This window comes from Squalius cephalus (assembly GCF_949319135.1).
Source record: "Squalius cephalus genome assembly, chromosome: 16".
NCBI classification, from domain to species: domain Eukaryota; kingdom Metazoa; phylum Chordata; class Actinopteri; order Cypriniformes; family Leuciscidae; genus Squalius; species Squalius cephalus.
The window spans coordinates 29627785-29640963 of NC_137137.1; the positions used below are offsets into that span (position 1 = coordinate 29627785).

At 37.7% G+C, this 13179-nt stretch overlaps 2 protein-coding genes across 2 annotated transcripts in view; both read left to right on the forward strand.

The window, feature by feature from the left end:
• The window catches only part of clcn6 (chloride channel 6), a 526148-nt gene that overhangs the window by 468863 nt on the left and 44106 nt on the right, over nucleotides 1-13179 (forward strand). The gene's annotated exons all lie outside the window — the stretch shown is intronic.
• LOC307173963 (NAD(P)(+)--arginine ADP-ribosyltransferase 2-like) lies at nucleotides 920-1811 on the forward strand (the record flags this gene model as incomplete). Its single annotated transcript, XM_079897567.1, is given in 3 exon segments — nucleotides 920-970; nucleotides 1047-1073; nucleotides 1077-1811. Coding segments are annotated over 3 exon segments (813 nt in total).

Sequence of the window (13179 nt, forward strand, 5' to 3'; positions counted from 1 at the left end):
AAAGAATTAAGGAAGTTCTGAAGGCAGAACGGGGTTCAACCTGGTACTAGCATGGTAATAAAGTGGCCAGTGGATGTATTTCACGAGTTGCAACTGGCTTCAGCTCACCCTGTTTCCAGCAGTCCTGGTTCAGTGTTTTTATGTGTGGTTCAGTGTTTGTGTGTGGTTCAGTGTGTTTGATACGGCTGGAGCTGAACTCTGCAGGACAGTGGGTCCCCAGGAGCAGGACTGAAGACCTCGGTTTAAGTGTTTACATGGGTTTTGCAGGAAATTCATGATCTTATTCAACTTTTTTAAATATTATTTGTAAAGCCTTTTTTATGAGAGACAGTGGAGATGAAACCGGAAACGAGTTGGAGGATGGAACCAGGAATTATTTCTTTTTTTTTAATTCAGAATGTCTTCCAACTCTAACTTTAATAGAGTCAGAACTTCTCGAAGTACAACTGAGGCGTTAAAGGTTTTTTTAGCCTTTGTCCAGTGTGAAACCACACGTAGACCTTCACAAGTGTTGTGTTATGATGAGCTCAACAGTTTAGTTGAGCTAAATGCATCAAGATCACACCTCAGCTATTATCTCTCATAAAAGACACACACACACACACACACACACATTATAAGCAATATAAAAAGCAACTTCAACCACCTCATCTGTTTGTTTGAAGAGTCATTGTCAGTGACTGACTTTTCTGAACTTCTCCTCTCATCATTGAGTTCCTGAAAAACAACAAAAAGAAAACTCAGAATTGAACAAAACCAGACAACAGTATTTTAAGGTAAGCTTGGGGGTAAAGTACAAGGTCAAGGTCATTGTATATATATATATTCAGTATTTGTGAAAGGTTGTTGTGTTTCTGGATGTCTTTCAGCATCAGTTCTTAGATCTACTAGATCATCAGAGGGATTTGACTGAATCGAGATGCTGCTGATCATTGAAGCTCTTCTTCTCATTTTAGCTGCTCTAGGACAGGTAAGCATGTGTTCTAGTATGAATATTACAGACATGAATTCTGATGATGTGATCATTATGATTCCTGTTGCTTCAGGATCACAGAGCTGCTCCTGTTGTTGAATGACAGATATTTCCATTGGATATGGCACTGGATTCTGTCGATGATCAATATAAGGGCTGCACAGGAAAAATGGAACGTTTGGTGAAGACCAAATATCTGAAGAAGGAACTTGCTAACTCAAATGATTTTAGAAATGCTTGGAAATTTTGTAAAAAGAATGTTTCGTTTTGGAACATTAACAGCAAATTAAAAAGAGAACATAAAATTGCCATCTATGTGTACACTCACCCAACTTTTAATATATATCCTAAATTCAACAATGACACTCGTAATGGCAAACGAAACTACACAGACAAAACATACAAATGGTATTCACTTCAATTTTTGTTAACAGATGCAATACATATTCTAAAGAAAAAACAAAATAGATGTTTTGATACTTTCCGTCGTACAAATGTTAAATTTAATGTGAATGTTTCTACAGACATTCGTTTTGGCTCATTTACATCCTCCTCTCTTGATAGTTTTGGAACAAAAGGATTTGGAAATGTATCTTGTTTTGAAATTAAAACTTGTGAAGGTGCTAACGTGACAAAATACTCATGGCTTCCTCATGAGAAAGAGGTGCTGATTCCTCCATATGAGACGTTTACAGTCACTGATGTCAAGACAAGAGGTGAGCAGAAAGATCTCTGGTGTGAAACTGTGTTCACTTTGAAAAGCTCTGGAATAAGAAGTGACCTGAACTGTACCCTATTCAAAAAACCATCCAAGACCAAAACAAAGTACTATTACTAATTTTAACATTATTTTGTAATTTGTTAACCAGCTTACCAGGTCATCTGTATACTGCATGTTTCTTGTTGTTATTGAACATTGATTGTCTTGTTTATTGAATCATGGCATTTGTCTGATTGTACGATTTCACAAGGTAAACATTAGAAAATTTGAGTGCTGAATTATTATTATTATTTATATTTTAAGATTCAGATTCAACTTCTGTCAGCTAAATAAATCTCTCAAAGCATCTTAATTTCTCTCATATTTCTCTTTGATAAACAAAACATTGTGTGATTGCTACACTGTAAAAAATGTTACTGCTATTTACTTAAAAAAATTATGGTAACAATATTACACATACTATTTTTGAGCAGTTAAAGCTTGATTTCATTCATGGAATCTACCTGAATAAATCATGTAAAATGCCCTAATTTATTTAGACATAATGAATTCAATTTTTTTAGTGAAATGTGCTTTTTTATTTTAAGTATTTTTTATTCTCAAAATTGTGTGAAGTCAAGTGAATGGATATGACCTGTTTATATTTAACTATGAGATATATTGTTTTATAAAAAGACTGTATGCTGCTAGGACTGCAGCATACAGTCCTATGCTGCTAAAAAGCATCTCTTTCAGTAGCTTAGTCGGTATAGGGTCTAACGTACATGTTGTCGGTTTAGATGATTTAATGAGTTTAGCGAATTCTTCCTCTCCTATAGCAATAAATGAATCAAATTTTTCCTTAGGGAGACTACAATGCACTCCCTGATGTGATACTGTAGTAGACGGTTGCATAGTTATAATTTTGTCCCTGATATTATCAATCTTATAAGTGAAGAAGCTCATAAAGTCATTACTGCTGTGTTGCTTGGAAATTTCTGGGCTTGAAGCTTTCTTTTTCGTTAGTTTAGCCACTGTTTCAAATAAATACCTAGGGTTTTGTTTATTTTCTTCTAATAGGGTTGAAAAATAAGCAGATCTAGCAGCTTTTAAGGCCTCTCTGTATGCAATCGAACTCTCTTTCCATGAAATGCGAAATACCTCTAGTTTTGTTTTCTTCCAGTTGCGCTCCATTTTTCTGGCTGCTCTCTTAAGGGCCCGAGTGTGCTCGTTGTACCACGGCGTTGGACTATTTTCTTTAATCTTCTTTAAGCGCAACGGAGCAACTGTGTCTAAAGTGCTGGAAAAGAGAGAGTTAAAAGTTTCTGTTGCAATATCGAGTTCTTCTAAGCTATCTGGGATGCTGAGATGATGAAACTGATCAGGAAGATTATTAATAAAGCAATCTTTAATGGCAGAAGTGATAGGTCTAACATATTTGTAACACGGAGTCGGCTTTGCAGCCTTGGCTAAATGAAGTTTACACGAGACCAGATAATGATCTGAGATGTCATCACTCTGCTGCAGAATTTCAACGGCATCAACATTTATTCCGTGTGATAATATTAGATCTAGAGTATGATTACGACAATGAGTAGGTCCTGACACGTGTTGTCTAACTCCAATAGAGTTTACAATGTCTTTAAATGCCAATCCCAAAGCATCTTTTTCGTTATCTACATGTATATTAAAATCACCAACAATTATGACTTTATCTGCAGCCAGTACTAACTCTGATAGAAAGTCAGCAAATTCTTTGATAAAGTCTGTATGGTGCCCAGGTGGCCTGTATACAGTAGCCAGCACAAATCTCAAACGTGATTTATCATTTACACTATATATTGTTACATTAAGCACCAACACTTCAAAAGAATTATATTTGAAACTAGACTTCTTAGTAATTCTAAAAATATTACAATAAATTACAGCGACACCTCCCCGTTTGCCTTTCAGACGAGGTTCATGTTTATAACAGTAATCTTGCGGCGTGGTCTCATTTAAAGTAATGAAATCGTTTGGTTTTAGACAGGTTTCTGTCAAACACAGCACATCTAGATTACAGTCTGTAATCATATCGTTAACAATAAGTGCTTTTGAAGTAAGGGATCTAATATTCAGCAACCCAAGTTTTATCATTTGCTCATTTGTATTATGTCTGTTTTTTATTTGTTGAACATCAATTAAATGTTTACCCTTAGATGGGTTTGGAAGTTTTTTGTATGTCCTAATTCGGGGAACAGACACAGTCTCTATATGATGATATCTAGGTGAAAGAGGCTCTATGTGATGGGATTTATCTGACCTTGGTGAGGTGAGACAGCTAACAGACGGTCGGTTTAGCCAGTCTGTCTGCTTCCTGACCTGAGCCCCAGATTGTCATGTTTGAGCTCTAAGACTATGTGCTATATTACTAGAGAGAAGAGCAGCACCATCCCAGGAGGGATGAATACCATTTCTTTTCAACAGGCCAGGTCTGCCCCAAAAACTTTTCCAAATGTCTATGAATTCTATATTATTTTGCTGACACCACTTAGACAACTAGCCATTGAGTGAACAAAATCTACTGACTATCTCATCACTCCTGCGAAAAGGAAGGGGGCCAGAGCAAATTGCATTGCCTGACATCGTACTTGCGAGTTCACACACCTCTTTAACATTAATGATAACATTAGCCTTAAAAAACTACTTGTCTGGCCTTAACATTTTTGATACAGAATTTTATCACTTCGGGGTAGATACACAAACCGAATTTTCCAGACAACGCTTTATCTGTAGAGTGGTAAAGGGATCCTCCATAAGGAGAAACTAGTTGGCACTTTAGCACCCCGTTATGACATCGGGTCCAGGCGCAGGTCCTTCATCAGATCTGGATACAGCCTGAATCTGGCAGGCTGCGGGAAAACCTCGGGATAAACAAAAACACTAAAATTAGAGTAGATGCCATTCTTCTTATGATGTAACGAGTACATCAGGATTTATGGGAAGTGTTCCTGGTTCCGGCTGACCTGATCTATGCAGCCTAAAATTGAATTATAGAAGTCTATGATGTGTTATGTGTATGCTAGGTCAAAGAGATGTGTTTTTAGTCTAGCTTTGAACTGACAGAGTGTGTCTGCTTCCCGGACAATGGTAGGAAGACTGTTCCAAAGTTTTGGTGCTAAATAGGAAAAGGATCTACCGACAGCAGTCGATTTTGATATTCTAGGTATTATCAACTGGCCCGGAATTTTGAGATCGCAATAGACGTGAAGGACTATAATGCGTTAAGAGCTCGCTCAAGTACTGTGGAGCTAAACCATTTAGTGCTTTGTAAGTAATCAGCAATATTTTTAAATTTATACGATATTTAATAGGGAGCCAATGCAGTGTTGACAGAACCGGGCTAATATGGTCATACTTCCTGGTTCTGGTAAGAACTCGAGCTGCTGCGTCATGAACGCATGAACTAATTGTTCTGCATTTGTCAATGAGAGCATATGGTGTAATTTAGATATATTTTTAAGATGGAAAAATGCGGTTTTACAGATACTAGACACGTGGCTTTCAAATGAAAGATTGGTATCAAAGAGCACACCCAGGTTCCTAACCGACGTCGAAGACTTAACAGAGCAGCCATCAAATGTTAGACAGTATTCTAGGTTATTATGTGAGGAAGTTTTTTGTCCAATAATTAGAATCTCTGTTTTTTCAGAATTTAGTAGCAGGAAATTACTAGTCATCCAATTTTTTATATCCGCTATGCATTCCGTTAATTTTGTGAATTGGTAGTTTTCGTTAGGTTGTGAAGAAATATAGAGCTGAGTATCATCGGCATAACAGTGAAAGCTAATTCCATGCTTCCTAATGATATCTCCTAATGGTAGCATGTACAGAGTGAATAGCAGTGGTCCTAGTACTGAGCCTTGTGGTACGCCATACTGAACCTGTGATCGATAAGACATCTCTTCATTTACTGCTACAAACTGATAACGGTCAGATAAGTATGATTTAAACCATGCTAATGCAATTCCACTAATGCCAACATAATTTTCGAGTCTATTTAAAAGAATGTTGTGGTCAATAGTGTCAAATGCAGCACTAAGATCGAGTAACACCAATAGAGAGATACAACCACGATCGGATGATAGGAGCAAATCATTTGTGACTCTAATGAGAGCTGTCTCAGTACTATGGTACGGTCTAAATCCTGACTGGAAATCCTCGCAGATATCATTTCTTTCTAAAAAGGAACATAGTTGTGAAGATACTGCCTTTTCTAGTATCTTTGACAGAAAGGGTAGATTCGAGATCGGCCTGTAATTGACTAATTTTGTAGGATCAAGTTGCGTTTTTTTAACATGTGGTTTAATCATAGCCAGCTTAAAGGTTTTTGGTAAGTATCCTAGAGACAAAAATGAATTAATGATAGTAAGAAGAGGATCTATGACCTCTGGAAGCATCTCTTTCAGTAGCTTAGTCGGTATAGGGTCTAACATACATGTTGTCGGTTTAGATGATTTAGTGAGTTTAGCGAATTCTTCCTCTCCTATAGCAATAAATTAATCAAATTTTTCCTTAGGGAGACTACAATGCACTCCCTGATGCGATACTGTAGTAGACGTTTGCATAGTTATAATTTTGTCCCTGATATTATCAATCTTATAAGTGAAGAAGTTCATAAAGTCATTACTGCTGTGTTGCTTGGAAATTTCTGGGCTTGAAGCTTTCTTTTTCGTTAGTTTAGCCACTGTTTCAAATAAATACCTAGGTTTTTGTTTATTTTCTTCTAATAGGGTTGAAAAATAAGCAGATCTAGCAGCTTTTAAGGCCTCTCTGTATGCAATCGAGCTCTCTTTCCATGAAATGCGAAATACCTCTAGTTTTGTTTTCTTCCAGTTGTGCTCCATTTTTCTGGCTGCTCTCTTAAGGGCCCGAGTGTGCTCGTTGTACCACGGCGTTGGACTATTTTCTTTAATCTTCTTTAAGCGCAACGGAGCAACTGTGTCTAAAGTGCTGGAAAAGAGAGAGTTAAAAGTTTCTGTTGCAATATCGAGTTCTTCTAAGCTATCTGGGATGCTGAGATGATGAAACTGATCAGGAAGATTATTAATAAAGCAATCTTTAGTGGCAGAAGTGATAGGTCTAACATATTTGTAACATGGAGTCGGCTTTGCAGCCTTGGCTAAATGAAGTTTACACAAGACCACATAATGATCTGAGATGTCATCACTCTGCTGCAGAATTTCAACGGCATCAACATTTATTCCGTGTGATAATATTAGATCTAGAGTATGATTACGACAATGAGTAGGTCCTGACACGTGTTGTCTAACCCCAATAGAGTTTACAATGTCTTTAAATGCCAATACCAATGCATCTTTTTCGTTATCTACATGTATATTAAAATCGCCAACAATTATGACTTTATCTGCAGCCAGTACTAACTCTGATAGAAAGTCAGCAAATTCTTTGATAAAGTCTGTATGGTGCCCAGGTGGCCTGTATACAGTAGCCAGCACAAATCTCAAACGTGATTTATCATTTACACTATATATTGCTATATTAAGCACCAACACTTCAAAAGAATTATATTTGAAACTAGACTTCTTAGTAATTCTAAAAATATTACAATAAATTACAGCGACACCTCCCCGTTTGCCTTTCAGACGAGGTTCATGTTTATAACAGTAATCTTGCGGCGTGGTCTCATTTAAAGTACCGGTAATGTAATCGTTTGGTTTTAGACAGGTTTCTGTCAAACACAGCACATCTAGATTACAGTCTGTAATCATATCATTAACAATAAGTGCTTTTGAAGTAAGGGATCTAATATTCAGCAACCCAAGTTTTATCATTTGCTCATTTGTATTATGTCTGTTTTTTATTTGTTGAACATCAATTAAATTTTTACCCTTAGATGGGTTTGGAAGTTTTTTGTATGTCCTAATTCGGGGAACAGACACAGTCTCTATATGATGATATCTAGGTGAAAGAGGCTCTATGTGATGGGATTTATCTGACCTTGGTGAGGTGAGACAGCTAACAGACGGTCGGTTTAGCCAGTCTGTCTGCTTCCTGACCTGAGCCCCAGATTGTCATGTTTAAGCTCTAAGACTATGTGCCATATTACTAGAGAGAAGAGCAGCACCATCCCAGGAGGGATGAATACCATTTCTTTTCAACAGGCCAGGTCTGCCCCAAAAACTTTTCCAATTGTCTATGAATTCTATATTATTTTGCTGACACCACTTAGACAACTAGCCATTGAGTGAACAAAATCTACTGACTATCTCATCACTCCTGCGAACAGGAAGGGGGCCAGAGCAAATTACATTGCCTGACATCGTACTTGCGAGTTCACACACCTCTTTAACATTAATGATAACATTAGCCTTAAAAAAACTACTTGTCTGGCCTTAACATTTTTGATACAGAATTTTATCACTTCGGGGTAGATACACGAACCGAATTTTCCAGACAACGCTTTATCTGTAGAGTGGTAAAGGGATCCTCCATAAGGAGAAACTAGTTGGCACTTTAGCACCCCGCTATGACATCGGGTCCAGGCGCAGGTCCTTCATCAGATCTGGATACAGCCTGGATCTGGCAGGCTGCGGGAAAACCTCGGGATAAACAAAAACACTAAAATTAGAGTAGATGCCATTCTTCTTATGATGTAACGAGTACATCAGGATTTATGGGAAGTGTTCCTGGTTCCGGCTGACCTGATCTATGCAGCCTAAAATTGAATTATAGAAGTCTATGATGTGTTATGTGTATGCTAGGTCAAAGAGATGTGTTTTTAGTCTAGCTTTGAACTGACAGAGTGTGTCTGCTTCCCGGATAATGGTAGGAAGACTGTTCCAAAGTTTTGGTGCTAAATAGGAAAAGGATCTACCGACAGCAGTCGATTTTGATATTCTAGGTATTATCAACTGGCCAGAATTTTGAGATCGCAACAGACGTGAAGGACTATAAAGCGTTCAGAGCTCGCTCAAGTACTGTGGAGCTAAACCATTTAGTGCTTTGTAAGTAATCAGCAATATTTTTTAATTTATACGATATTTAATAGGGAGCCAATGCAGTGTTGACAGAACCGGGTTAATATGGTCATACTTCCTGGTTCTGGTAAGAACTCGAGCTGCTGCGTCATGAACGCATGAACTAATTGTTCTGCATTTGTCAATGAGAGCATATGGTGTAATTTAGATATATTTTTAAGATGGAAAAATGCGGTTTTACAGATACTAGACACGTGGCTTTCAAATGAAAGATTGGTATCAAAGAGCACACCCAGGTTCCTAACCGACGTCGAAGACTTAACAGAGCAGCCATCAAATGTTAGACAGTATTCTAGGTTATTATGTGAGGAAGTTTTTTGTCCAATAATTAGAACCTCTGTTTTTTCAGAATTTAGTAGCAGGAAATTAAACCCGCCTCCTTCTTCCCGTAACAACATACCTCATTACAGGTAGCATGTACAGAGTGAATAGCAGTGGTCCTAGTACTGAGCCTTGTGATACGCCATACTGAACCTGTGATCGATAAGACATCTCTTCATTTACTGCTACAAACTGATAACGGTCAGATAAGTCTGATTTAAACCATGCTAATGCAATTCCACTAATGCCAACATAATTTTCGAGTCTATTTAAAAGAATGTTGTGGTCAATAGTGTCAAATGCAGCACTAAGATCGAGTAACACCAATAGAGAGATACAACCACGTTCGGATGATAGGAGCAAATCATTTGTGACTCTAACGAGAGCTGTCTCAGTACTATGGTACGGTCTAAATCCTGACTGGAAACCCTCGCAGATATCATTTCTTTCTAAAAAGGAACATAGTTGTGAAGATACTGCCTTTTCTAATATCTTTGACAGAAAGGGTAGATTCGAGATCGGCCTGTAATTGACTAATTTTCTAGGATCAAGTTGCGTTTTTTTAACAAGTGGTTTAATCATAGCCAGCTTAAAGGTTTTTGGTAAGTATCCTAGAGACAAAGATGAATTAATGATAGTAAGAAGAGGATCTATGACCTCTGGAAGCATCTCTTTCAGTAGCTTAGTCGGTATAGGGTCTAACATATATGTTGTCGGTTTAGATGATTTAGTAAGTTTAGCGAATTCTTCCTCTCCTATAGCAATAAATGAATCAAATTTTTCCTTAGGGAGACTACAATGCACTCCCTAATGTGATACTGTAGTAGACGTTTGCATAGTTATAATTTTGTCCCTGATATTATCAATCTTATAAGTGAAGAAGTTCATAAAGTCATTACTGCTGTGTTGCTTGGAAATTTCTGGGCTTGAAGCTTTCTTTTTCGTTAGTTTAGCCACTGTTTCAAATAAATACCTAGGTTTTTGTTTATTTTCTTCTAATAGGGGTTGAAAAATAAGCAGATCTAGCAGCTTTTAAGGCCTCTCTGTATGCAATCGAGCTCTCTTTCCATGAAATGCGAAATACCTCGAGTTTTGTTTTCTTCAAGTTGTGCTCCATTTTTCTGGCTGCTCTCTTAAGGGCCCGAGTGTGCTCGTTGTACCACGGCGTTGGACTATTTTCTTTAATCTTCTTCAAGCGCAACGGAGCAACTGTGTCTAAAGTGCTGGAAAAGGGAGAGTTAAAAGTTTCTGTCGCAATATCGAGTTCTTCTAAGCTATCTGGGATGCTGAGATGATGAAACTGATCAGGAAGATTATTAATAAAGCAATCTTTAGTGGCAGAAGTGATAGGTCTAACATATTTGTAACATGGAGTCGGCTTTGCAGCCTTGGCTAAATGAAGTTTACACGAGACCACATAATGATCTGAGATATCATCACTCTGCTGCAGAATTTCGACGGCATCAACATTTATTCCGTGTGATAATATTAGATCTAGAGTATGATTACGACAATGAGTAGGTCCTGACACGTGTTGTCTAACTCCAATAGAGTTTACAATGTCTTTAAATGCCAATACCAATGCATCTTTTTCGTTATCTACATGTATATTAAAATCGCCAACAATTATGACTTTATCTGCAGCCAGTACTAACTCTGATAGAAAGTCAGCAAATTCTTTGATAAAGTCTGTATGGTGCCCAGGTGGCCTGTATACAGTAGCCAGCACAAATCTCAAACGTGATTTATCATTTACACTATATATTGCTATATTAAGCACCAACACTTCAAAAGAATTATATTTGAAACTAGACTTCTTAGTAATTCTAAAAATATTACTATAAATTACAGTGACACCTCCCCGTTTGCCTTTCAGACGAGGTTCATGTTTAATAGTAATCTTGCGGCGTGGTCTCATTTAAAGTAATGTAATCGTTTGGTTTTAGCCAGGTTTCTGTCAAACACAGCACATCTAGATTACAGTCTGTAATCATATCATTAACAATAAGTGCTTTTGAAGTAAGGGATCTAATATTCAGCAACCCAAGTTTTATCATTTGCTCATTTGTATTATGTCTGTTTTTTATTTGTTGAACATCAATTAAATTTTTACCCTTAGATGGGTTTGGAAGTTTTTTGTATGTCCTAATTCGGGGAACAGACACAGTCTCTATATGATGATATCTAGGTGAAAGAGGCTCTATGTGATGGGATTTATCTGACCTTGGTGAGGTGAGACAGCTAACAGACGGTCGGTTTAGCCAGTCTGTCTGCTTCCTGACCTGAGCCCCAGATTGTCATGTTTAAGCTCTAAGACTATGTGCCATATTACTAGAGAGAAGAGCAGCACCATCCCAGGAGGGATGAATACCATTTCTTTTCAACAGGCCAGGTCTGCCCCAAAAACTTTTCCAATTGTCTATGAATTCTATATTATTTTGCTGACACCACTTAGACAACTAGCCATTGAGTGAACAAAATCTACTGACTATCTCATCACTCCTGCGAACAGGAAGGGGGCCAGAGCAAATTACATTGCCTGACATCGTACTTGCGAGTTCACACACCTCTTTAACATTAATGATAACACTAGTGCAAAAAATGCCCGTGCAAAATCAGTTTTTGTGTGTGTTTTTAGTAATTGTTGGTTTGGTGTGAGTGCTCATTGTTACAATTACACAGCAAAAGTTCAGTGACATTTTTTTTTGTGCATGGTAGAAAGCACACAGTGAACTCTGAGAAAACGCTATGCTTGAGGAAACAGTTTGTGAATAGGCCACTACAAATGATGCCCGTGAAAGAGACTGTGAACGCATTGAATAGGATATGTTTAGTTGGTGAATAGCATAGGCTACTATTACACAGTAGCGATAACGTTAAGCCCACCAGAATGAAATATAATATTCAGAAACAGCATAGCTAACATATAGATTCAGTTAACATCCACAAATGAATAAGCGTGTCGATTCAGGGAGCAGTGCAAAGTGCCCGTGCAAAATCAGTTTTTGTGTGTGTTTTTAGTAATTGTTGGTTTCTTGGTAAAGAAAACACATTTTTACTCCAATTAATCAAAATGGATTTATCACGTTTTGGAACCAAACTATAATATTCAGAAGTAAACAGTGTAGCTGACAGATTGTCAGAATGTTTATTTTTAAACCACAACCTTCTTGGGGCTTCTTTGACCGATACAACCCTCTAATGTCAGAATGTTTATTTTTAAACCACAACCTTATAAAAATGATATATTTAACGATATCTTTAGCATTTCTCATCCAAACAACGTCAAACGTGGCACTGCACTTACTCGTGACCGTAGCGAGACACCTGTCAAGTTTGAAATCCATCGGACTAACGGTTCGAGAGATATGTGGTTAACAGACACACAGACAGACATACAGACACACACACAGACACACAGACAGACAGACGTTCCTGTAATTTATAGAGAGATTAGCCTTAAAAAACTACTTGTCTGGCCTTAACATTTTTGATACAGAATTTTATCACTTCGGGGTAGATACACAAACCGAATTTTCCAGACAACGCTTTATCTGTAGAGTGGTAAAGGGATCCTCCATAAGGAGAAACTAGTTGGCACTTTAGCACCCCGCTATGACATCGGGTCCAGGCGCAGGTCCTTCATCAGATCTGGATACAGCCTGGATCTGGCAGGCTGCGGGAAAACCTCGGGATAAACAAAAACACTAAAATTAGAGTAGATGCCATTCTTCTTATGATGTAACGAGTACATCAGGATTTATGGGAAGTGTTCCTGGTTCCGGCTGACCTGATCTATGCAGCCTAAAATTGAATTATAGAAGTCTATGATGTGTTATGTGTATGCTAGGTCAAAGAGATGTGTTTTTAGTCTAGCTTTGAACTGACAGAGTGTGTCTGCTTCCCGGACAATGGTAGGAAGACTGTTCCAAAGTTTTGGTGCTAAATAGGAAAAGGATCTACCGACAGCAGTCGATTTTGATATTCTAGGTATTATCAACTGGCCCGGAATTTTGAGATCGCAATAGACGTGAAGGACTATAATGCGTTAAGAGCTCGCTCAAGTACTGTGGAGCTAAACCATTTAGTGCTTTGTAAGTAATCAGCAATATTTTTAAATTTATACGATATTTAATAGGGAGCCA